Genomic DNA, 26700 nt, shown 5'->3' with positions numbered 1-26700 from the left:
CCAATTTAAACCGTATGGGCAGCACTCCCCTTTCAGATGTGCTCAGCTTCCAACGGTTTTGATGGCAGTTGGATGCATACATCAAAGGGCAAAGTTTGGCTCATAGCACCCACATGGATTTGATAGTGTAGGTTTATGACCTTGTAATCCTAGATCATCTGAAAGGGTAAGAACTCTGTCCAGCTTAAAATAGCTGCTGTGGTTGCTGTTGATAAAGGCTTGTGGACTCCCCAGCTCTGGGGTCAAATTTGGTGCTGGCATGATATGAGGAAGTCTGTTGACAGCTGATATCAGTGGAGTTGCACTTGATTACATCATAACAAATTTGGCAAGTGGAGATTAATCAGAAGTCTGGGAGAAAAGTATCCATTCCTTAGCCAGAATTAAAATTGGGACTTCCACATTGCCAATGCACAGAGATTTGTCTGTGCTATGTGCAACTCCATTGCTTTTAAGGATCTTGCCTTAAAAGTACATTCAACCCTCAATTCCACTCAGCCCAGTGATTATAAAAACCTGTAGGGCTGGGTTTTTCTCTCAGGTCCAAAAGTATAAAGCCCCTAATTATGCCAGATTAAGCAGGAAGGAGAACTAGCTCCATGGTAGTCCACATACTGGCTTCATCTTGGTAGCAGCAGCAGCAGCAGCAGCAGCAGCAGCAGCAGCAGAGGAGGTGAGAGGAGGAAAGCACTCTCCTCTCCTCTGCTGCTGGGGTCACTGAGTGGCCAGGGAGCCCCTGACGTGGAGCAGGCAGCCCTGGGGACATGCTCCTCTGGGTGCGCTGCCCCAGGCTTCAGGGGATAAGTTTTACTCCTATACATTAGCTGCTGTAGCCACGTCCCCTCTTCCCTTCCTGGGTTTTTATACTGTAAGACAGAGAGAAGAGGCCTTGCTGATGTTGTAAGTCATTCTTCAAAGTATTTCAAGAAATGAGATGATGTTCTTTTAATTTCAGCTGCTGCAAAACTTCTCCCAAAACCTGTGTGCTTTGTTTTTATTAAAATACTAGAATTGCTTATGTGATTTTCATGAAAATTAATTAAAACAAATGAATGAAAAGCAGCTGAAAAATGGATTCCTCTGCTGAAACTGTGGTATGCGAACTCATAACCTCAATCACATTTTTGTGGTTCCTCTATAAACACCTAAGTGTAGTGGTTTGTCATGGAAATTTTTTGATGGAAGTTCTTAGAAAGCTCTGGCTGTGTTACATAATACATTTTCTTTCTCATTGTATGCAGCTTGATATAATGCATATGTTCTTACCCGGTGCTTTTAATAGCATTATTAATCTGTGGCAAAATCTTTCCTCTTCCATATTGGGAAAGAAATGAAAAAGATGCTATCAGGCTCAGGGTTTCTCCATTGTGCTGGGGACAGGAGGACAGAAGGAGTCTATGGCAGGACTAACATCAGCCTGGAGTATGTATTGTGCACTGCAGAATGCAGTGTTGAGGAAGGAGAGCAGGGAGTATCTCTGTCCTCTCTGTCTGGCAAATGGGATCCAGCTGAGATCTTTGATCATCTGGAGGTGGGCTGTGGATTGGGTAGGCTCTGCATGTGGCTAGGGCARGTGTGAGAAACGTATTCTGTTAGGGCTGGCTGCTCAGGGGCGACAAGACCACTGCTTGCCTCCCTCAAAGCAGGGCTTAGCCCATACTATACAGTATATACAGAACTCACAGTGCATTCCAGAACAGATCAGTTATATTGGATTTGTGTATTTTAATACGATTGTATTTGTATTTAATGTTCCCCTTTCACACAAAAATATATGAATCTTTTACTTGATCGTGTGATTAAAATTCAGAGATTAGGGAGATGTATGTTCTTTTTTTGATCACATATTCTTTGTTTGTTTTCTCTTTTTCCAGAAACTGTGATAATATGGTGATGGTCCTGTTATTAAAAGTGGGGTGGAGTAATCATGCATCATGCACAGTAGAGGACAAAAATGGAGGATTTCAGTGGGCAACTGCCATGTAAAGAATGCCTTATAAAGCATTCAGCTTTATAAAGTCCGCTCGGTCTCCTTGGAGAAGTCTCAGCAAGCTCTGCCAGTGGGTCTCCTCCTGGAGAGAGGAACCAAAAGCTTTTCACCACTGTCCTTCTCTAGGAAAATGAGCTGACTGCTTCCTCCAGTGTGTCCTGTCCAAGCAGAGCATCCAGCCCTTTGGGTTAGGAGACCTCAGTGGAGCCATGTAGCTTGAACAGGTTTTATTTACTCTGCTCCCTCCTGGGACAGTTTTTTGCCAAAAAGTTTTTTGCCTAGAAACTTTTGTGTGGAAGTTCTTCATGAACTAAACGTTTCAGAACAGAAAGACCTCCACAAGGAAGTTTTCTGTCCGCTGATTTTTTTCATGTCCATAACAATTTTGAACCAAAACAAAAAAAATATCAAAGAGGATAATAAAACCAACAATGATTTTCTCCAGGGAGTGCTAGCAGTTCAAAAAATTGCCATTAAGTGTAAACAGTGCCTGAGATTGTGCATGCTAGACCAAATTTGTGCTTGCTATAACTCCTCAGAACTTGATGGAGTTACATGAGGGATTAATTTGGTCCATTGCTTTCAGCCTTCAGTTTTAGAGGATATACAGCAATCCAGGGAACTATTATTGTCAACGTTATTTTATTGCTCTTTAGAGCTGCTCAGTATTTGTATTTTACAGATACATAAGCAGGATGAGTGTATGGAGTGAAGTTAGTATGGAAGGTAGTGGACTTTTCAAAGTTGTTTTTGCACTATTAAAAGCAATAAGCATTCTAACAGCCATTATTGCTATGAATCTTGCATAGATTCATGAGTACTGCTACACAGACTCTTAAAATGTGCATAGGCATTTCATCTGGCAGAGCATTTCACAAAGCATAGAAAATATCTGGAAAGTTTTAAGTACTGTTACCACACCAACTAACTAATTGTCACAGCATCCATGTGAAACTGAGCTATTTTTATTGCACACAAGAGGTTAAGACAGAGAGATAAAACAGTTTTCTAAAAGCTAAATTACAAGGCAGTCATAGGGCTAGGAACAAAACACAGGATCTCTGCTGTCACTTTCTACTTTTTTGTTTTCTCTGAACCTAATTTTTTTTGAGTCATTTTCAAATTAAACTGAGGAAGGTTGGTCAGTTTCAGGTAGTGAATCTGAAATGTTAGCTGGTGAATCTGCATGTACCGGTAAACCATGGATTTCAGTTCATTAAGTTATTTAAGTTTAAATAACAGGTGTTTTAATGACCAGTTCTTTTGAAAGTCTGTACACTGGAAAATGAGTGGTCAAAACAACATTGTTTGTCATTCAAAAGACAGTGAGCCTCTTTCCTGGTTCTGTAAATCAGATTTATACTGACTCCTTGGTTACAAAGCAGCTACAAATCTGGCTGATCACCGAAGCAGGTACCCGCCCTGCACAGTGCTGAGTAGTGTCCATAACTATAGGGTTAGTGTATTGGCTTGTTTGTGTTTATTCTCTTCTGTTACAGAGATCTGTTTGGGCAGTGCAGGCATTGTTTTGTCTTTGCAACCTGTTAAAATTGGGGTCACCTGGAGGCGTGAATGAAGTTGCTCTAAACCGTAGCAGGCAGAGAACCTGTACAGTACAGAACAGTGGCAGGATTAATTTTATGCTTCTTCTCTGGATCTCTCTGTTCCTACTGCCCCTAGAGCATGCATCACAAAGATGTTGCTTTTTGTAGCATGAGGGGACTTCAGGTGAGTTCTTAGCCATATTTCCTGACAATTGTGGGCATGTCCAAACGATGGGATTTTGGATTACTTCCCTGCTCCCATGTCCAGGTTCTCTCCCGGCAGGTGTTTGGACTCCACACAGAGGCAGTACTTTTGAGGATTCATTATCTGTGTCCTGCTGCCATGGTTTCTGCCAAGGAAAACTCAAGGGCACCCACTGGAAGCAACCCACAGTCTGTTCCAACTGGTCTCTGACAAAAAATCAAGAGGATAATAAAACCAACAATGATTTTAATAATGGAGGGAGCAGCATCCTGGAGCACAGGGTGCTGTGGCTTCACCTTCAATCTTAAATTGTCAGTCTGGCAGCTCCTATGCAGATGTACAGATAGACCCAGGTCATCTTAAGTAGCCAAACTTGAAGCACCTTCAGAGCCTGGGTGACATAGCTGAGAGGAGTAATTGTTTCCTTCAGCTAAAATGATTCAGTTTTTAAATGTCAAGACCATTAAAATGTGAGTGAGCATTTTAAAATTTGAGAAATAATGGGCCTTATCCTGAAAAAGCTTGGAGGAAATTGTATTGATTTCAGTACCATTACCCATGCAAAAGCTACATGTACAAGTAAAGATTTGTTTGACTGGGCCTCCCATTTTTGTTAGCTATATTTTATTGCTGTAATTATGCTCAGTGGCTTATCTAACAGTCATGTTCCTATAAAGAAATTAATACAATTAATGCTATTTTTAGCAAGAGTGAAATAGTAAGTAAAATTGAATTGAAATTTGACCAAGCTCTTTTTTATTTCCTAGTATCTGAATTACAGGAAGAAGGAATAAATGCTATTAACTTACCTCTCAGTCCAATTCCATTCGAACTAGACCCTGAGGACACTATGCTAGGTAATTCATAACAATTTTACATCTTAATGTAAAAGCTTGATGTAAAATAAAGTGTTATGCCTCTAATAGTTTCTAATATCTGTCTTTTAAACCTTCCAGAGGAAAATGAAGTCCGAACAATGGTTGATCCAAATTCCAGAAGTGACCCAAAATTACAAGAACTAATGAAGGTAATGAGAAGCATGTAAACACTTTCAAGAAAGTGAAACTATTTTTAATGTCGTCCCTGACTCTTTCATTTGAACACTTCAAAGCACTTAGACATTAATTAAATGAAACCCCATGGTGCATACATCCCAGTGAAATGGGCACATCATTTTTTGCAGTATCTTTAGATAAAGCACATAGAGACTAATGATTTGGATTAAAATACTGAGTCCTGGTTTTTAGTCCCATCCTGTTCCCGGTCTAAATTTACACTGATTTCCCTCTTACTCTTTTTGATTCTTGGTTTTGGGACTTTGCAAGAAGCTTCATTAGAAATGACCTCAGCACATTTTGCCTCCCAATAAAATATTAATATACTACTGAAATAAAAGGACAAGTTTCACTTAAGAAAGCACTGCCTCAGTGCTGTATTCGTCTAGACTTTGTGTTACATTCACTCAGCTACCTTGGAAGAGTCAAAGTGGTGTCTGAGTGCAATCAGCATGTATTTCTTACCTCCTTGTAAACCTAAGTCCTTCCTAATTTCGTCTGATGGCATTTCAGACTGATTGTGTTTTGAACCATTGCAGCTTTGATATTATTTTTGCTGAGTATTTTCATCGTTGTACAAAATGATGTTTTAAATTGCAAATGAACAGTATATAATCCTGCCAAACTTGTGTTTCCCATATAGGTATTAATTGACTGGATTAATGATGTGTTGGTAGGAGAGAGGATTATTGTGAAAGACTTGGCTGAAGACCTGTATGATGGACAAGTATTGCAGAAATTATTTGGTAAGAAAAAATATATATGCATGCTGTTGGGGCACTTTGTCAGTAAGTGGATCACTTGTTCCTACTTAGTGGCGTAAGTGTAAGATGATACCAAGACTCCTAAGTGATGTAAAAATAGCATTGTATTATGAGACTCTTGAGCAATAGGCTGTATGCTGCAGCGTAGAGGAAGCACAGTCTTTATAACTACAGTGCAATGTGTGGTGCTCTGTAGTTGATGAGAACAGCATAAAGCCTACCTGGGGTGCTAGAGAGGGAGGGTTCTTGTCTTGGCAGCAGTATCCACTCCAATTAAATTTATTATCTGCATATGTGCTGTACAAACGTAACTATGTTACAAGTGGAAAGTAAGTTTGAAAGTAAGGGTATTTTAAGTACAATGGTGGATGTTTTTAATCTGTGCTGGTTCCATACTAGTTTATTCACATCTTGAAGTTCCTCTGGAAAGTTGGAATTTTTCTGATTTGATGTCTGGCCCTTAACATTACTGAGGTAATGATGCCCAGTGGACTGCAAACTGAGCTTCAGCTGAGAAACAAATAGAGAAAAGAGACTGTTAATGCAGAGCTGGCATGTGATTTTTAACTGTTGGCTTGGAAGCCACTTTCTTAGTTATTACAGCTCATAAAGTTTCCAGTAAATTTCTTTTCAGTGTCTTAAACAAATCTTGAAACATCATGTGAGCGCTTCCAATAAAGGCTATATAGAGTGTTTCCCTCTATGAACGGCTAAACTGTTGAATATATTGTGATAAAATGGATATGGCCCAGACAGAGCAATTTGATTCTCATGGGCAGACCTCCAATGACTTCACACAAAACTGAAAAAAATGCACATTAGATAACAGCTTGACTCTTGAGTATACTGATCCAGTAATAACAGATTTCAGTGGAATCTTTACCCTTAATTCCCTGTGGATCAGGGAATTATGCTAACTAAAGACTTCTGTCTTGTTGTGAGACCATGCACAGGCTGATCTCTGTGCAGGTACAAGAAACCCTCAGAGGCAGCAGCCTCTTAGGCAGCATTCATATGCTAGTAACTCAGCCTCACTATGTTTGGGAAGATATTCAGTTGACTTTGAGAACAAGATCAACTCTTACAAAGCTTAATAATATATTCTTTTGTAGAAGTAAATTCATAGGAGACAAAGTGTTTTATTTTGTGTTGTTATCAGGGAGGCTCTATTGCTAAATTTTCTTCACTTACTATTAATGGTTGTGAGGTTCCTGACAGTTACACAAAAACATTAGCAACCATTGGCTTTCTTGGTAATAATCATGGAGCTTGTTTATCTTTTGACTCACATCTCTGTTAAATCCATGGAGCAGAGTACTGGTACTCTTGAGTTAGGACAAACATCACTTTTACTTTTTTTCATGTTCAGGTGGGTTACCCATTTCCATTTTGCACATCTTAATCTATCTTCAGTTAATTGAAACCTTGTTCATGCTCACACTGTCAGTAGTTTAACAAAGTCATTTCCTTTTGATTGATATGTTTAAACCATTAGAGTATACTGTGTAGACACAGTTCACACCAGACTTTTACTGATTTTGCTTAAATCTGTTTAAAACAAGCTAAACCGTATTTATATAAGCCCAGCAATCTGTATCCATTATTAATAAACCAGTTCATAAAATTGCAAATTTTGAGTGCAGACAAGGGCTATTGTTTCATAGAAAAAATTTGTCCAAGGTTTTGGTTGCTTTCAAACCTCCAAAAATATTTGTTTGCATTTATTGGGTGCATCTTTCACCTATATAAATGTGGTATCACTTCACTTTTATCACAGGTGGGCCAAGTCTGTAAATCTCTGGAGACTGAGGGAGAAGCAGTAAGAGTGGAACTGGTGAAACAAATCTTAAAGTCTCTTTCAGGTTTGATAGTCTGCTGTACAGGCCACTAACATAGAGAATACACTTTATCCAGTAGTAGTAGAAGTAATGGGCCTTACCTTCTAGTTTGATGTTCCCTAAAGGGAGTTGCAATAGATCTTTATTAGCCAGTAGTGTGGCTTTCATTAATACTTTGCCTTTCCCCTGACAATGGGGAAATAAAGGGAAAATGTGGACTGTATCTTTAGGAGTTCAGAAGTGCAGGGGAAAGTGACTCTGGAAGGAAAGGCTGAGAGACCAGATAATTTTAAAACTAGAATGTCTAATATCTCCTGAATATATGTCTGGGTGCATGGAATTCGTGTTTCTCATGGAGTCAACTGGCTGCTTTTTTTCTTCTGTTATCACACAGAGAAACTTGAAAGTGAGAAGCTGAATGTTGCTGAAGTTACTCAGTCTGAAATTGCTCAGAAACAGAAGCTACAGACAGTTCTTGAAAAGATCAATGAAACCCTTAAACTCCCTCCAAGAAGCATCAGGTGGAATGTTGACTGTAAGTCGCATGTTTTCTACGCTGTTCTCATTTGTTGACAGCCAAGAGCTTATAGGTACTACCTGGAATTCTTAAATATCTGATGCTAAGGGGAGACTGAAACCTGGTATTTRTGGTAGGAACTGCTCTATGGTAGAGGGAGGTAAGAAGAACAGGAGAACGGATGCAATGCAGTCTACGTTCTCTACTGCTGCTCGACCTCCAATGTGAATAAACCGCTGCCTTTTCAGGGGCTATCAAAATACAGTATTTCTGTTCTTAAATCTGAGTGAATACCAGATTAAGTTTTCTGTTGCTTAATTGGTTTGCTGAAGGGAGCAAGTAGTTGCATAAATGTAGTAGGTGGGCTGAAGGAAAGGTCCAGAGACTCCTCTTTTGTATAAGATGTGCAGCATACGTATGAATGATATTTCTGATTGTTTAGGATGAAATCTGAACCACTAATTTGATTAAAAAATTCTCATCAAGGTCAGGACTTCACCCTTCCTGTTTTACTGTATTAACAATGAACATAGCAATATCTACATAGAAAGGCCATCAGTAGCACAGCAGGAGTTATCTTAGTGGAAATGTGTTGTGGGAAGTAGGTTGTCAACCCTTTTAGAAAATAAGCCTCTTCAGTCTGCTTCAGAATCATTTGACACTGGTGAATACTTTGAACAGAATATAACAGTTATTCTCCATCTACTCTACCTGTCTTGACCTGGGCTGTTTTGTATCAGATGTTCTGTTCACAACAAATCTGTGACAGGGAGAGAAATAGCTCCAGGGAGGAAGAGTGAACTTTAGGCATGGCTGACTTTCCCCTTCATGTGGTCCCACTGAGTTTTCTGTCCCCTTCTCTCTCCAATCTCCCCCCATTTTTTTTTTCCATTCTCTGTTGTGCAGCTGGATGTAGGGTGTTTGGAGGGGCCTGACAATTTAACTTCTAGTTTTAGTTTAATGTTTTACATGTGTTTGAGAGCTAAAATTTAGCTAAAGCTAAAGAAAGAGCAGCAGCTGGAGCCAGCTGTAGCACACACTGATGCTAGGCAGACAGACATCTTTGTAGTGTTCTGCTGAAGCACCTCATCCCTGACCCAGCAAAATTTGCAAGCAATGCCGCATTTTATGGGTATGGGTAGGTGGAGAAATCTCCACTGCATAGTTGAGACTTGGACTGGAAAATGAAGAAAAAGGTTATATTAGTGAATCTTGCTGCTTTACGAGTGAAGTAAAGTAGTAGTTATTGGTTACTTTGTGTACAAAAAGCATAAGTGAACCATACTGTACCTATCAAACATTTTTTCAGAAAACTTCTTTTGGAAGGTCTATAAATAAAGAAAATTTAAAAAAAGGGGGGGGAAGAAAAGAAAGGAAGTACTAAAAATCAGAAATAAGATTCACTTTTATGCCAGTGGTTTGATACTTGATTAAAGATTTCCCACAGAATGGCTTTTGATATCTTGTAAGTCGTGTTAGTGTTAACTACCCATATGAAACCTGCTGTGAAAAAGCTTCAATAACAAGAACTATAACAACTTCATGAGGAATGTTTGAGTCATTGAGTTTAGTAAGTTATTGCTTAAGGCTTCTGCCAAAATAGGCTCGTTTATCATTGTGCAGACATTGTGACACTTAAAAACGAATAAGTGCATGTTATGAATATGAAAATATCTTTCTGATAGTCCATAAATCCTTACTGAAATAAAGGGAATAAAGGAACAGCAAGGAGACTGCATAGACAGCACTTTAAGCTGCCGTTCGTGAAATTTGGCTTTTGGATTAGGTTTAGATTTCCCTCTACACAAACCTAAGGCATCCAGACATGTTGCAAAAGCTACCACTGTGGTACTGACACATACTACTCAGTGAACTGCATCCACATGACCCGCTGAGCCGGAGGAGACGCATAAAGGAGAGGTGCCTTAAAAATGCCCTCTGGCTCCAGGCAGCAAGAGGATGAGAGTCCTATAACCCCCTGCATCCTGAAAAGCAAAAATATTTGCCCTAGTTATTTTGCAATTTGTAACTTGTGCTTTTAATCATCTGTTTCAGCTGTTCATGCTAAAAGCCTTGTAGCAATACTTCATCTTCTGGTTGCATTATCACAGTATTTTCGAGCTCCAATCAGACTCCCAGATCATGTGTCCATTCAGGTGGTTGTTGTGCAGGTAAGAGAGGTGTTAAGCAGCTCCTGGCAGAGTTTGTGTTTGCTCATGCATGCATGTGTATCTTTTTGGCTGACAAGAAACACACRTTTATGTCTTGTCTGCTGAAATGCTTCAACTAGAAAAAGGCAGAAGTGCTTTCCTAGTTTAAGCTGTGGCTCAGAATATCTTTTTTTGATAGAGAAGTGGCCAGACTCTGACATTAAAAATATATGAAGCATTGTTATTGTTGGAATGTATTTATTTATCAGCCAGTATGATCTCTAGAATTATTATTTTTTCTATTTTTGACGGTCTTCTCACTTGTGTGGAGATTCAAATTATCCTTGGCCCTGAGTGATGAATTGTCACTGTTTATTACATTCAGATTCATGTTAGGTGACTAAATGTTCTTTTTCAGCCTTATGCATGCTAATTTAGTCTGATTACAGTGTTGGCTTTCTCATAAGCATGCAAAAAATGCATCAACTACATTTTTTTGCCAGTCAGTCTCCTTATTAGAGTCTCATCCATTCAAACTCTTCATGTTATTCTGTTTGTCGTTTTTCTTTCAGTTGGATTTGTGTTTGCTTTATCTTGTTTGTCCTCTTCCCATTTAATTTGGTTTTCTTTCTCTCCAGCTAACTCTGCCTTCATTTTTCACACTGTAACTAACTCTACCGTTATTTTTCACACTGCAACTCTTTATTTTCTTGTCCACTTTTGTCTTTTAACCAAAGTAGCCCTGAAGTGTCTGGTGCTAAGAGCTATTACTCAGGTTGTACATGATTGAAAATCTGTGGGACAGAACTCAGAAACTAACCACTGCTTTCCAGCGTTCGCATCAGACAAGTTTTGGAATTAGGTAATTTGCTGTGGGAAAAATTTGAAGGAGAATCTCTGTCTCCTAGATGTATTGCTGAAGCCTGATATTCAATTCATTTACTCTCAAATTCCGCTTGGTGGGTTTGTCCACATAGGACGAAAGAGAACCCCAGCAAATCTGCACTTAATTTGTCTAAGGCTTCAGATGAAAATAATTTCCAAGCAGTTTCTTTTGGATATTGTAAATATATTAATCACACTTGTTTTTCTCCAAGTTCTACCAAAATCAGCCTAAGAAGTCAAGAGTACAGCAGTCAGGGCATCTTTGGGAAAAGAAGCTAAACAAAAAGAAGAATGCGTACATTAAAAAAAAAAAAAAAAAATCACATCTTGCATTCTGCTGTCTCTCCCTATGTCCAGACAAAATTCCCATTGAAATCAATGGACATAATTCTCTTCTTGTTTAATAGGCTAATGTAGTTCAACAGCAAATCCACTGAAATCAGTAAAGATAAACTAATTTAAAAACAATAAGTAGTGGGAGAATCTGGCTCACTGTTTGCCTCTTAGCTACACAGCTGTAGCTCAGGCGCCAGTGTATTGCAGAGAAAGCAGTTGCACCAGAATAAAATCTAAGTTATGTTGCAGAAGATTTCGCCCTGCAGACCCAGATCCTTGATGAAAGCCAATCATTGGAACTCCAAGGCTATGCTGATTCCCATTAACTGAGGTTGGGGGACAGTATTCTTATTGTAATTGTGTCTGAGAAAATTTTTATTTTAAAGAGTGGTTTTTTTTTTTAATCTGTCTTTCATATCCTGTGGGACTGGTTCTATATTATTCATCACGTACTCTTTGAACTCAATGAAAGTTTTAATCAACAATCAGCAGGACCAAAAGCCTAATTTACTTTTTAAGCTTGCAAGTCTGATGTTCCAAACCCTGCCTGATATAGTCTGTAAAATAAGATCTTGCCTAGGGAAGTTCAATAGACTATGTGGTATCTGGTTTTAAATTCTCCTGTATATGATTTGATAAAGATAGAGTGCATAGTAGAGGGAGAGAAATCAAAGAGCAAAGTACAGGAAGACTACCTTAATGCATTTCATAATTTTGTCAGATTTAGAAACACATAAAATGTGAGGGTTGCCATGTTGGCTGGATATAGTTTATTGAAACAGAAACAAAGATATTTCTGAAACGTATTTCATGCCCAACAGGTAACCAACATGGTTCTTATGAAAGCTTATGTTTCTTTTGGCTGTTTTGTACAAAAGCAGTTAACCATGAGAGTCATATGAAGTCTGGGTTATAAGCTGATTTGGGAAAAATTGTGATACTTGGACCTTTTGTGGTTATTTTGTTATATTACTTTGCTTTCCTTCTATACTGACAGAATAAAAAACTTTGAACAGAGCCTGGGCTCTATTTGATCATTTCTACTGAAACCAATGAGAACTTTTATGGAGAGCTGGATCTTGCCATCATTTTGCCTCTTGTTTTTTTTTTTTTATTTTTTGTACCATACACAAATGCTTAAATAATAATTTGCTTGTGTGCTAGAACTGGGGGTGAGAGCGCATAATAATTCTTGTGCATTTGCAGAGCAGCCAAAATGGCTTTAGCATATTTTGAGCACTGGAACAGCATTTCTTAAGTGCACTAACTACTGTAAAGGAAGGCTAGGAAATTAATGGGAGCAGAAAAAAGGTATACCTCCCAAGCTTTATCTGAGAGCACTGGGCACACTGTCTCTCTGGAAGTTCTGGGAAGGTCTGAAATAGTTTTGAATAGCGTTGCCTCCAGGTTCCCAGGAGATTTTTTTTGAGTCTGTGACAAATGTATTTGTTCTTTGGACTTCCTGAATGCTTCTGCTTTTCATCTTGGTGGGCAATTATAAAACATGGTTCACCAGACTAAATGGATCGCAACAATACATACCTATTCAATCAGTGGGAGGGATTTTTTTATGAGTGGGACTTTGTGTGGAAACTTAAACAGCTGGCCGCCTGTTGCAGAAAACTGCCAATGCGCTTCCCATTTCCACACGTATTACCCAGCTTTCAGGTGTATCATTTTGTGCTAGGGGCAGTCACCAAATGAAAACGAGAAGTGATTAGGAAGACCTTGCATTGCCTTTAATGGACTCTCTCAGCTACAGGGGGAATAGTGGCGAGCCTACCCAAATACAGTCTTCTGTGGACACTGGAATGAGTATCCAGGCTTTCTTTTTAAAAGAAAATCTGTTGTTTCATGCCTCATTTCTCAGTGAACTTAAGACACTAGGTGCTTATTTTTATCATTTGTTATTTCACTTATAGCCACTTGTTATCTCTAAGGAACATCTCTGGACAGTCTTTCACTCCTCAGTAGCATTTCTTTGGATTTGGGGGAATATTGTGTCTAATTTAAAACAAGCTTCAAGTGACATTAAAACAAGTGACATCAGTGTTGGGGTCAGTTTTGAGACAGTGTTTTTAAAGTGCAAAGGATGTATAGGAAGCAGCAGAAAGGGTGTTTAGACTAGTRTTTCTGACGTCCATTCTCTGGTGGTTGTCGTTGGGACTTTTTCACCATTCTTGTTACAAATCAGAAGCATAGGAAAGTCACTCTTGATACATGCTGATCAAATAAGTGTCCAGTGGATGAATGTGCTATTTGGGCAATGTGGAAATTCCATTAATGGTGGTGATCAGATGCCAAGCATAAAACTAGGGCTTGATGTTTTGTCTTTTTCTGTCAATGACAGTAGGATTGACGTGCAGAATTCCCATTGATATTAATACCGGATTATCAAGAAGTAAAATGTTTGCTCTTTAACAATACTAGAGAATGTTTTAGGCCACATTCCTTGTTTGCAGAGGGAAGGCGGAGTATTAGAAACCTTTTTCTTCTCCCATATCAGCAGATTGTTGCACTGAGAAGAACAGTTGCCACTGCTATGGTGCTAATCCCCTCTAGAAAAGTAGAGGGACAGGGCTTTTTCTGCACAGTGCATCATCAGCACATCAGACTCATCATCAGGAGTCAATAAAAGTTTCCTTTCACCCTGGAGCAAAGGGAAAAAAAAAGTAATTTTAACTTGAGTTAGCATGAACTAGATCGTAACTCTGAGAGCAAATGCTTGTTGTTGTCTGCAGAAGGTGGAGATGAAGATAGCCCTAAATGATGCAGTTTTTCGTTAAACTTTAAAGGTGTGTGAGGGAAAAGGTGTCAGCAGCCACTCTGCTGAAACAGCCGCTCCCTCTTTTAGTATGTAACTCTGGATTCCACTCTGTCTTCATAGTGTTTAAAGCTCCTCCCTGAATGCATATTTAACAATATGCAAGTTATTTAGTAACAGGCTTTTAACAAATGTAGAGGGAAAACCCCCCAGATTATCATTTAGCTGAAAGGACAGTTTGGATAACTCCAGTGCCAGTCTGGAGTGAGTGACCCAAAGGTGCCATATGGCTTTCCTATAGAAAGTAAGTTTGATCCTCATATATTTTATTGATGTAGTATAGAAGTAATAGATTGAGCCAGGCCAAATTGTCAGCCCATCATGCACCTCTAAACCCAGGACTGCCTCTGCTGGAGGGACGTGTTATCTTCACGAAGGCAGGAAAATACAACAGCCCCAGTTCATGTGCCTCATTGCTGGAGAAGGAGCCATCTGGTCTCTTACCTCCCTTTTTATAGAAAAAGTTGTTTGCATTAAGGACTTTTCCAAAAGGTTATTTTCTTTTTCTCTTTTCCATGTAGAAGGCAAGTCTAGGACCAGCATAAATTTATTTTTCTCATTTTCTTGTATGACAAGGAGTGAAGAATCTTGAATAATTGCCTAATGTCTAGACTTTACATGCAGTCGTCAGCATTTGCCTGACTATTCTCTTTGTATTGCAAAATTTGACTAATTCCAGTGAGCAGAATTAACAGAGAGAACACACACAGAGGCAAAACATATGTGCAGTAGGTACACCACCAGCAGATGACTGTGATCAGCACGCTGGAAGCAATGTCAAATGCTTCAACTCCTTCATTTTCCAGCTGACTCAAATGGTGACCATTCGAGTTGGCTTCTGCTATTTTGTGTACTGCTTCTAGGCACAGGCCACTAACCTTCACATACAAGAGGCTTCTGGTATCAAAAGGGCATTGGTGTCAGTGGATATATTACCACCAACATGGCTGGGGTCTGGATCAGGCTGTGAATGGATTATCTTCCATTTTGGTTTTCCTTCACAACCAATTTAGCCCTTTATGTGGAGAGAAGTCAAAAAAGGAAATTGCTGAGGCAGAAAAGAAAGTGCATGAACAGGGCAGAAAGAACAGATAGCTAGGGGTGGGGGGAGGGAGAATTTGCCAAAGATGAAGCCTTGGCACCATCTGCCTTGCTGTTCATTGAAATACAAGGCTTAGTTCAACTCACCAAGACATACCTCTACTAAAATACTTACATATGTGCTTAGGTGTTTCAGATGTCTTGCTGAATTGGGGCCTTTGAAAGAAAAGTCAGTTAAGAACAATGGAAAGAAATACTTCCTTGTACAGGTGGAGTTTCAAGTTTCTTATTGTACAATAGAGTTTTCTGAAATATTTGCAAGGTGAAATAATATATTGCAGTAAGTTTGAAAAAAAAAGTTCTTATTTTGCAAGTTTCTTATCAGATGACGTGTAGATCACAAATAAATTTTACAGTACTCAAAGCATTAAACTTTACTGAGAAAAATGTCACTTTTTATTTTTTCCAGAAACGAGAAGGAATCCTCCAGTCTCGACAAATCCAAGAGGAAATAACTGGTAACACTGAGTATGTCAACACCACTCTTGCCAGCAGTTCAGTAATTGAACACAGATGTGTCTCAGAAATTCAACCATTTGCTGATATTTAGATTTTGGTATTGGGGTTCCAGGGAAGATGATGCATCAGCCAGTGATTATTATATTTTAGCCTTTGCAAGAGCTGCAAACATGCTTCTAAAAATAAAAAAGGGTGGGGAAGTGCAGAGCTGGGGAACTAAAAGCAAGAGACCGGGATAAATGAGAAGGCAGTAAAGACATACAAAATTTCTATATGGAAAGAAATTTATTTTGCGACATTTCAAATAACATAAACACAGTATTGTATTCAAAAGTCCTTCAAACAAACCAGAAAGATGTGTCTTATTCTTTTATGTTGATATTTATTTGATAACGAACAACTAGATTATTTCAGAAAGGAATATAACACAATTAATATTTTGTTAGCCATTTGGACTTTGGAGATGTAAAGTGACAGTAGTAAGCCCTGTACATACCATCTCACTGGACAATCTATAGAGGAAAAGTTACTCAAAGCCAACAGAAAGCAATAGTGGAATATCCTAGTTTTTAATAGAATGGAGAGAGTCCAGATGATTGACTTCTTATTAATCTTTACGGATTTAATATTTATATGAGGTATCAAGCAGAGCAAAACACTGCAGTTCTTCAGAACCTAGTCCAAGCATTGTTTTGGGTGGAATTGTGTTGCAGTTGATGTGGTAACAGCATCTTTAATGAAAAGAAAAAAGTTGTTATAAAATAAACATGAAAAAGCCTTCTTCACGTAGGCAAGGTGTGTTGATTTGGTTCAGTAGTAGGAAATCTGAGATCTGATCTCACCATGAGACTTTAGTGAAGCCAAGAGATATTATGCTGACTGACTCGAGACCAATTCAGATTCTCAGTTAGAGCAACTTGATGAATGTTCTCTTAATTCCATGGATCTAGTCCAGTTTTCACCAAGCCAAAGATATGGCCACATGTGCTGTTTTCTTTAGCAGCACAATGTATGTAAGTGAATTATATATAACTATGTTTTGCTTTTTTTTTGTAGGGCATTATCAGGAAGGCATGGTAAGTTCATTTGATTATTATCTTTTTCTTCAGGCAGCCAAAGTATACATTAGTTCTGGTACAGGTAGACACTTTGATCAAACTGCAAGGAAGCAGATGATTTCTGTTTGCCCTGGCATATACATAAATACAGTGTGTGTGCGTGTGTGTGTGTGTATTTATATATTTTTTATATATATGTATATGTATATATAAATATATAAAAATACACACACACACACACACACATATATATATACACATATATATACACTGCAGACTCTTGTGGTGGTTAACAAAAGGAAAAAGCATCAAAACCAGTCTTGCCATCTCTAAAACATATTTTAGTGCTTTTCAGCACGATTTAATTTACAGGCGCTTGCTTTGTGGTTTAACCTCTAGAACATTACTGTAATAGTATTAATGGTCACAAGTTCCCAACATAATACAAAATGATCTTATGATAAACCAGCTGGTGAACTTGTTGCCATTCTTGCATACATTACCTGCTTACACCATATTGAGTTTGGATCATTATTCAGCAGATCTAAATTCAGTACAAGTTCCCATGCCTAGTACTTCTTATTGGCTAGTACTGAGCCTGGCTAAATGCCTGGCCAACAGAAAACATTTGTCTGAGGAACTTAGGCAGAATCCCACCAAGAATTTAGCATTTGCTAATTATTTCATTGCAATAGCTGTCTTACAGCTAATTTAAAAGACTGCATGCATGACACCTTTTCCCCTGCCGTCCCTGAGCAGAGTCTTGCTTTGTGTAATGTCTATCTTCTACAGATGCCTTTGGATCTATTCTAGTATTTTTTTTTGACGAATATGAATGTAGCTTTTTGTGGAGTCATTCTGTATCACTCAGGAGACTGTCCAAATGGAAATTGCACAGAAAAGATTCAGGCTTGCTCGCTCTTTTTTTTTTTTCCTCTCTAGAAGATGGACATAGTACTACTGTAGCGGTCCTACCCTAGGTCGCCTGACCAGCTGTCCTGCTGATATGTCCTAAAGTGCATATCGAAATGGCCCCAAACCATCTACCCAAAGATCATATTGCAGTTGTGAAATCAAAAGCTTGCTTGAGGTGGTTAATAATACAGTATAGCTAACCACAAATGCAGTCAGCTCATCATTACATGCATACTGTGGCCCACAGGGAAAAATTTCCTCTCCAGATGTTGTGACTCTAGAAGTAAACTCATGGTCTTCTGCAGAAAATTATTTGGTTTCTTAGCTCCCTGTATCTGGCTGTGCAAGGTTTTATGTATAAAGATACTTTTCTTTGTTAATTTTTGAGAAACAGGGTTATTAGGTATTCCAAATCCTACTGGAAAATGATGCTTTCTGCAAATAATAGAGAATAAGTTAATAACAGCTTATAGCAAGAGAGAAATGTGCAAAATATATAGTACTTGGAATACAAAGAGTATATTGAAACCTTTTGCTGACTCTGTCTTCAACAATTGTGCTCTTTAATAAGTGTTTATTATGCAGTCAGACAACTGCTGCTCAGTATATTAACATCTCTAAATGTTTTTCAGAACGAGATGCATTTGACACTTTATTTGACCATGCTCCAGACAAGCTCAACGTTGTGAAAAAGGTTAGAAGCTTTTTATTTCTAAAATATGTAATGTGTGCATGTCCATGCACATGTGCATGCTTTGTGTGTGCATATTTACGTGTGTGTGTATATATATATGTAGTGTATGTAGAATATATGTTGACATGGTTTGCATACGTTAAATACAATTATGCTTTAGGCTGAAAATGAAAATACCTTATCCATGATTATAATGTTACTTTTTACTATGTTTAGCAGCATGAACTTAACTTTGGAACACAGAACAAGATGTAGTTGTCAAAGTTTCCATCATAAAGAAGTTCTCATATAATGTATGCTGAATAGAACTCAACTGGTAGATTTAGTTTACTGATTCCAAAGAGGTATCCAGTTTACAACTGCCAGGGGTCTGACCTTGAGCATTTTGGCTGCTGTCAGATTTGAGTGGAGTCCAATTACCTAGTTCTCTACAGTCTGCTACAAGCTTTTTTGAAGAATTATTTTTTAACAATATGTTTTTTATTTATTTGCATCATGTTTATTACATTTCTGCTCTTCATTCTTGAAAAAATTGATTTTTTTAATATCACATTTCAGTTTTTCAAAATTGTACTGCAGCCTCTTTGCTTGTGCAGGTTCTCTTCTGACTGGAGTTTGTACTCCATGGAACTGCTACCCTACTAAGTAGGCCCTGACTAACTTGTTCTCATGTTTCAGACTCTCATCACATTTGTGAACAAGCATCTCAATAAATTGAATTTGGAGGTCACTGAACTGGAGACCCAGGTAGGATTTTATAGCCTTTGTTAAAGGGGAGGGATAGTTGCACTGTGTTACACGCTATGCCCCCACCTTTATCCAGAAATTTCATTGAATTACTGCTGATTGGGTTCTAAGTTGTTATTTCAACTGGAAATCCTTTAATTCTGAGTAAGTTCACAAGAAGAAAACCTCACCTATTAAGCAGAGAAATCATAAGGACAGCTGCATTACTCTAAAACAGTTTTGTACTTCCATTAGCATAATTAACAGATGCTACTTCTTTATGCTGCTAAGTGCTGTAAGAAGAACTTGTGCCAGTTTTGGTCGGGAAAGAACTCTGTGCACTTGGTTTGGTCCAACTTCAAGTTGAGCAGTTGTTTCCTGCCTACCTTTACAGAAGCAAGTAATCTCATGGGATTACAATGACTATTCAGTGAGATATGTTCATGAGACTAAAGCTACTCAAGTGTATAGGTAGCTGTACAGCTGGGCTGCAGGCTTGATTTCACCACAAAAATAATTTGGTATATGGTCTTCTTTCTTGTTCTCAGTTGCTAAATTGGCTGGAAAGGAGCTAAAAGAAATAACTTACACCCTGCTGTATTAATACATCCCCATGTGAACAAATGCAGCAGTTATCGTAAGAAAATTACAAGATCAGACAGGAAGGATGGTATCGGCCCTATCAAAAAAAAAAAAAACCCCAGGTGTCTTCAAGACAGGCTTTATTTTATGTCTTTATTCATATTATTAAGAACCTTTGGTTTATTTGAATAGCTATCCATCCAATATAAAGAGATTTTTCAAAGGTACAATTAAGATTTAGATGGAAGGAATGTGCAGGGTCTTTCAGAAAGGTATTCACTCTGCCTGCTTATTGTATTGTTTACTTTTGGAAAAAACATATTCAGATGTGCCTAGAAACCCCTTAATCATTCATCCAAAACAGCATTCGCTAAGATGAGAGATTGATTGTATTTCCATCGGTAGAGAGAAAATGAACTACTTCAGGGGGATGATGAGTTGCTTCAGATAACCTAAAGAAATAGATAAACAGAGTTGGATTGTGAGGATTTCTCAGTGCACTGGCAGACCTGATGCCATAGTAAAAGAGTGAGATGCTGTTTACAAAATATCCATGGATGTTGCTATTTTTTAGATTGAACTGAGCATGCATCATAGCAATTAGTTATCTTCCATTTGTAATTGCATATACTGAAAATTAGATTCACACAGGCTTGGAGTACTTGAGAGAACATGGTTCTTTGTCCCCTTATTTCCTTCAACATACTGAATTTCAGTGCAGTTGCGAAACTGCACCGTCATTCTGCTTTTCTCACCTCAGGGAATGCATGCTATTTGATGGCTGGAAAGGTGGCTGTTCTGATTCCCCACAACTAAGCAAACAGGATATAAATGAAAGCAAGGGTGTAGATGAAACCCTCTGACCACCTGTCTTTCCAGGAACTTTGTTCTTCATGTGTATTTTAGCGTGAGGTCAGTTTTCATGAGGGCACAACACAATGTACTAACTAAATAAAAGGTATGTGGGGTTAGCTGAGATCTTTTTGTTGAAGTTTAAAATATTTGTATTGGTAGTTTGTTGACTTTTCTGAATTAGACAATATATATTTTGTGCATTAAGCAAAGCAACAAGATGTTCATTCAGACAGTGTACTGAGAAATGTCTTTTTTACAGTTTGCAGATGGTGTGTACTTAGTCCTGCTAATGGGTCTCCTTGAAGGCTATTTTGTTCCTCTGCACAGCTTTTTCTTGACTCCTGATAGTTTTGAACAAAAGGTAATTGGATTTCATTTTTCTGTTGAAAACAAATAAAGAAACAAACGTCCAGCAGTACAGGGACAATACAAACTTTCCTGTGTAAGTTTGGTGTAAATAGCTAAAATCAAAAGAGGACTGTACTGGTAATCATTTCCAAGCATTTTTAAGATCTCAGTGTTAATGCTTCCCCAGAATAAAGGGGAAATTATATTAATTATGGGGTGTCTAGAAAGTATTAACTAATTTTGGCAGCCATTGTGTGATGCTGTCATCGAGCCAGACTTACTGTTTGGTAAGTGCATAAGGAATTATACACATGAATTGATGACAGGAAAAAAAAAGATTTTTTGAGCCCAAAATTCAAGAATTTGACTTTGAAAGGTTTCATGTTATTTGGAAGCATGAAGTCATATACATACTCTGTATCATTTTAAGATCAACCATTACCCTAACCTCTGTTGCTATCCAGATAATAGGCCTGTTCAAAACAAGAGCACCACATGAGCGATCATGTTCCAATTTTTAAACTTGGGGGAGGCAGATTATTCTTATTTTTAAATAATTTATCTATGAGAAATACTAATTCATGTGTTATTTTTCAATTTATTTTGTATTTCTGAAACCACCTTCACCACCCCCAAAAAAAGAAGACAATCCACAATGATTTGTCCAGATTCCATGGACCAGATCTTCCATTTATATATTGAGCCCTGTTTACTTTCTCCTCCCAAGTATCTGGGTCTGTAGCTTTAAACACAGCTTGTTCTGACAATTTAGACTGTATTGTATATAGTTGATAATAATGACTACCTTTATTATATTACTAGGTTCTTAATGTATCCTTTGCATTTGAACTAATGCAGGATGGTGGGTTGGAAAAACCAAAGCCAAGACCAGAAGGTATCTATTCCACTTTTTTTTCTATCTCCTTAAAACTTTGGGGTGAATCTAGATCTTATCTCATGGGGTTATGGCAGAATAAAATGAAGGTTAAAGGGCAATCCAACAGAGAAAGGCAAGATACATTTTGAAGTGCTCAGTGTTTTAGAAGGCTGATATGCTTCTTCAAATGTTGCAAGGCTTCCTGTCTTGAATGGCCGGGGTAGGATTTGTTTGACTAAACACTGAATATAGGACCCTGACTCACCATGTTATGTATGGGGCACTCTTGTGGTTCATCTCATGAGAAATTATCACTTCTCACCATACAGGAACTGGACTTGCCACTTCTGCTCCACTCTTCCCAACAGGATTAATAGCTGGGCTTCCCCTGATTGCCGTAATAATTAATATATATATGAGTTTTCAAGACCTATTGCAGATTCACCTTCTACCGTGCACACAGGCCTTTCCTACCATGATATTGACTTGATTGTCAGTCCCTGAGGACTTGTAAGAAATATGTTATCAACATAAGCTAATGCTCAAAGTTTTACTCCTAATCCTAAGGGCTCTCTGGAGATTCAGGCACACATCATTGAATCAAGTTCTGTGCTGTTCTGTTCCTTTTCCATCCCTCCCAACCTCCAAATCATAACAGCAGCAGACACACTTTAAAAACAAAACAAAACAAAAACAAGAAACCCAAGCCTGGTGTGACCATGTCTCAGGATTGAGCCTGCACTGCCTATGTCTTTAATTTGGATCTACCCAGCCTACTTTTTCACTTCTTTTGATGGCTTGAGCTCTTATCCACAACCCTGTTTTAACTACATCAATGGTGACTGTATCACTAACTTTTATGTTTGGAATAGTCAAAGAGAGAAGGGGGAAATAGTGAAATCTAGGGATCCAAGTAAAACAGAGAGTATCTGTGATCCCTTACTCCCCATGGAGGTTTAAAATTCTTATGGCATTTAATTTTTCAGGTATTTATTGCTCTAGGGGACAGCTAATTTTTCCAATATAAATCAAGCCATAAGGATATTTCAGCATATATAAGACATTTCTTGTGCAATTATTGAAATGCTTAATATGAAACTTCCTGCCCAATGTGAATGGAAAAACACATCTGTTTTATGTGTTGTTACATTGGGCATAATGCCCATACTTAAAATTTCCAGTGAGCAAAAGAGTATTGAAAAGGATCTTACTCTAAATGCGTATGCTAAATACTCTTTAAATTCCTATGCTGTTTCTCTGAGGGTTCTTGAGGAAAAAAACACTGAAAAGTGCTTCAGAATATGAAAAACATATTTAGTACAAAAAAGAATGTGGTTAAATAACTGAGTATGAAAACTGATGATTTTTATGAGGTCAACAGTTTATTTGGATTATTTGCAATATATTTGAAAAGGTTTTAAAAAGCTTTCTGTGACCTTTCATTTTAAAAATGGCCAGAACATTAATCTACTGAGTCTATAATGAATTCATTTGCAGTTTGAGCTTTTTTGGATGACTTCTTGAAACATGTACGTCAAAGCCAAACTTAAGTTTCTCCTTTTCAAAATTGCAACCAGTAAAATGTTATACATGTTTGTTGAACATGTATTTCTTTCTTTGGGAGTATGCTTCTTTTTAGTTTAGCCCTTTCTGTGGAATTCTGTTTTCATAGTGGAATCTTATGGTAACCTTGCAAAAACTGTCAAATTTATCTATTAGGAAATGAGGGAGTTGTGTGACTTGCTACTGGCAAGAAAGAGGAAACTTCCTTAGATGTGTACAAACAGTATTGCAGGGTATAGCAAGATGTTGTGGGGCAATATGCCCTTCCTGTAGCTTTGGCATTTTGTTTTCATTTTATCATCAAGTGGTTTTGAACTGATGTATCAAGAGCCACAAAACCCACCTGCTCATTTCATGACTGTGCATAGTCCCATTCTTAAAATCTAGGTTTCATTGTTTCTCCCTGTGGAAATGAAACATTTTTATAATGGCTTACATTGCCCATGGATGTCAACTTGCCATATAACTAATACCTTTAGCCCTTCACAGTTTGCATACCTTGGGATGCCATGCATAGTTTTGATTAGATTGGTTCTTCAAAGTATAACCCCAGCATGATCTGGGAGAAGACATCAGTGTAGATAAACATAATGGCAAAACTATTTGGTAATTGTACAGTTTACTAGGTTTACTTGCAGGCTCCAAAGATACTAGGAGTACTTGCACACCATCTGCTTCACACCTTCGTGGTCAATTCCAAAGACCAAAATAAGAGATTTAAGTTCCTGTACAGCCGAGAGAGAGATGAAGCCTTTCTGATGGCAATTCAAAGCCCCTATTTGAGATGGTGTGAATATCCCTTGAAGCACTAACATACRCTCTTGCAATAGTTCATGTCAGTTTGTTTTATAGATTTCTTGTGAAATAATATTGACTTTCTCAACAACTTCTCTTGGAAACAGCAGGTATTCATTAGCTTTTTGTTTCACATAAATCCTTTACTTTAGATATTGAGTGTCTAAGGACTGATTCAGCCATGTACATCAGCTAACGTAAAGCATTTTCAGAAGTATCTTCCGGGGCACTTGCACTTCTTCAGATCCTTTAGAAAACCTAACCTTGCCTCTAAGTATCTTGCTGAAATAAGGCCTAAAAAAGGAAGTCATAGCCCAGAATGGGCCATGCCCTGCAATCCTTACTTATGAGAATAATTTCACTGGTTGCTGCCTGCTGATTTTTCAAAACCATTACCTTTCAGCCACAATCGACTGAAGATTCAGTTTTGTAGATATATGTAATCCTAGGTACAGTTTATCTCCTGTAGGCATCTAAACCTTGGTTACATTTCTGCTTCAATACTAACAGTCATTTGTATCCTTAACTAAAAGTGGTTGAAAAGCTTATGGTTGAGTTGTCAGTTTAAAAACTGTCCTCTATATTTCTCCTCCTTCTTACTATCTTTGTGATTGTAATCTTTATGAATATGCATCTGAGCAAGGAAAGGGAGAGAAAATGGACACTTTATCTGCAAATGTATTGGGCATATGGAGTTACTAATACGTTTTTCCCTGTCTTTTTTCTAGATATTGTAAATTGTGACTTGAAGTCTACACTGAGAGTACTGTACAATTTGTTTACCAAATACAGGAATGTGGAGTGAAGAATTGATTTGGGACAGCAAAGGAGAGAACAAAGAAAGCATCATTGCTAGCATGTTTTTCATCAGTATTCCTGTGCATCTTTATCCTAAAAGGAACTAAACCATTTATCTCAAGAATTTTTAATTGATTATTCTTGTGCTAGTATTTTCATAGTAGATTTAAAACTAAGACTGTGTAAAACTGATCTAAATTATGAAGAAAAAGCTTTAGAGGAATCTATCTGGGTATCATCTGGGAGAATTCATGTCTCAATAATCTCTCGGTCTTCACACTGTTCTGTAGTAGGTAAAAAGACAACCAAAAAGACTTAATAACTTTAATTCAGATCAGGCTTTGAAGCCAATCATAGGAAGTTTCTGTTTTGAGTATCTGTTTTAATATTTTTTACATATATTTTTTTTCTAATCTGGGGAGGAGAGAAAGGGAGAAAATGATATTTTCTATCCATGGTAAGATGGTTGCATTCTATTTGTGAGAAATATGCACAGGGAGAAAGAGTTAAATACTATTGTTCACATCACAGCTAATAAGAAAGGGCTTTCTCAAGCACTTAACCTGATTAATTTGTATTTCCAGTGCTGTTAGGCCTGAATTTTATGGGTACAAACTGAAGTGGCTACTCATTCCTTCAGACTTACTATTATGTGATGCTCTGCTTTAAATATATATTATTGAGCATTCAGCATAAGCACACTTTGCAGATTGTTCACTTGATTTTGTTCAATGAAGAGATCTTTTCTGCGAAGTACACATTTCAGGAAAGAAAACCTCTATAATGCAGTTTCCTTATAATGTTTGTATTATTGGCATAGTGTTAGAAAGTAAAAGAGTGGCCTCTTTTCCTTATTAGTAGTTGAAACACAGGATTACCAGGTTGTAAGTTTAGATTTATTACTAAATGGGATTTAGAATCTGTCCCTTTGGTTGATTTTAWGATGAATGTATATTGCTGCATAATATCCAACACAAAAAAATAAGATTTACTTTCCAGAAACATTCCTGTAGCATTTCAGATACAAAAACACTGCTTTTAGGTCTACTAAAAAAACTACTCCCATCTGCAAAGACTCTGTTAAAGTGTAAGCTTCTTTGATCATTTTAAGTAGCTAAAAGGAGTACTTTTGTTCTGTTCTTGACCAAGTATAAGCTGTGATCTTTTTGGTTTTAGTTTTAACAAAGACACAGAAGAGAAATGGGAACTGATTCTTCCATCAGACTAATAACAAGCACCAGTCATGTTTCCATAAAGAAGCTGATAGAGACTGCCTGACCTGAGTGTAAATCATCAGAAGCTACACTGTCATAAGTTGAGGAGTAAGTTAATCATTTGCTAGAGGTCTTGATGCTAGTATTAGATACCTTTCTGAAAGAAGTGCTCTCCTCCAACCGCAGATTCTTGGGTACCTGAGTTACACAGTAAGGGAAAAAGTCCTTAAGCAGAAATTACTGGACTGTTCAGAAATCTTTGGGCCGTTTAGTGCAGGAAGGAGACTTTTGAATAGTCATCCAACTTTGGTTGAACTGCTATAGATGAAAGAGAAAGTAATCTGTCAGCTCTTGACCTTGTTCATATATTTTTCAAATTTTCAGGGTATTTTTGGGGGGTTGTATATTTTTACTGCATAATTTCTAGCACAACATTAGTGTAGAGTGAAGACAAGTAATCACATTCTGTCTTTGGTGAACACTAACTGATGTTAAATAATAAGTTGATATTGACTTCTGCTGGGGTGGGGGGGGGGCTGTAGAAATTATTCTCCTGAGAAGTAAATATCAGCTTTTGCAAAAGAAAGGTCAATATTTAATTCAAAGG

At 37.8% G+C, this 26700-nt stretch overlaps 1 protein-coding gene across 1 annotated transcript; it reads left to right on the top strand.

The window, feature by feature from the left end:
• The first annotated feature begins 4510 nt into the window (after positions 1 to 4510).
• Positions 4511 to 25385, top strand: PARVA (parvin alpha). The gene is made up of 12 exons (XM_026087740.1): positions 4511 to 4596; positions 4696 to 4766; positions 5438 to 5540; positions 7791 to 7931; positions 9969 to 10084; positions 15619 to 15677; positions 16725 to 16744; positions 18274 to 18335; positions 19014 to 19082; positions 20758 to 20859; positions 21669 to 21741; positions 24810 to 25385. Exons 1-12 carry the CDS (start codon positions 4590 to 4592, stop codon positions 24884 to 24886), a joined length of 900 nt encoding a protein of 299 aa, XP_025943525.1. The 5' UTR covers positions 4511 to 4589; the 3' UTR covers positions 24887 to 25385.
• The last annotated feature ends 1315 nt before the right edge of the window (positions 25386 to 26700 follow it).

This window comes from Apteryx rowi, unplaced genomic scaffold (assembly GCF_003343035.1).
Source record: "Apteryx rowi isolate R43461 unplaced genomic scaffold, aptRow1 scaffold_73, whole genome shotgun sequence".
In the NCBI taxonomy this organism is placed as follows: domain Eukaryota; kingdom Metazoa; phylum Chordata; class Aves; order Apterygiformes; family Apterygidae; genus Apteryx; species Apteryx rowi.
Note: the sequence above shows the minus strand (reverse complement) of the source record. Positions and strands in the feature narration are given on the sequence as shown.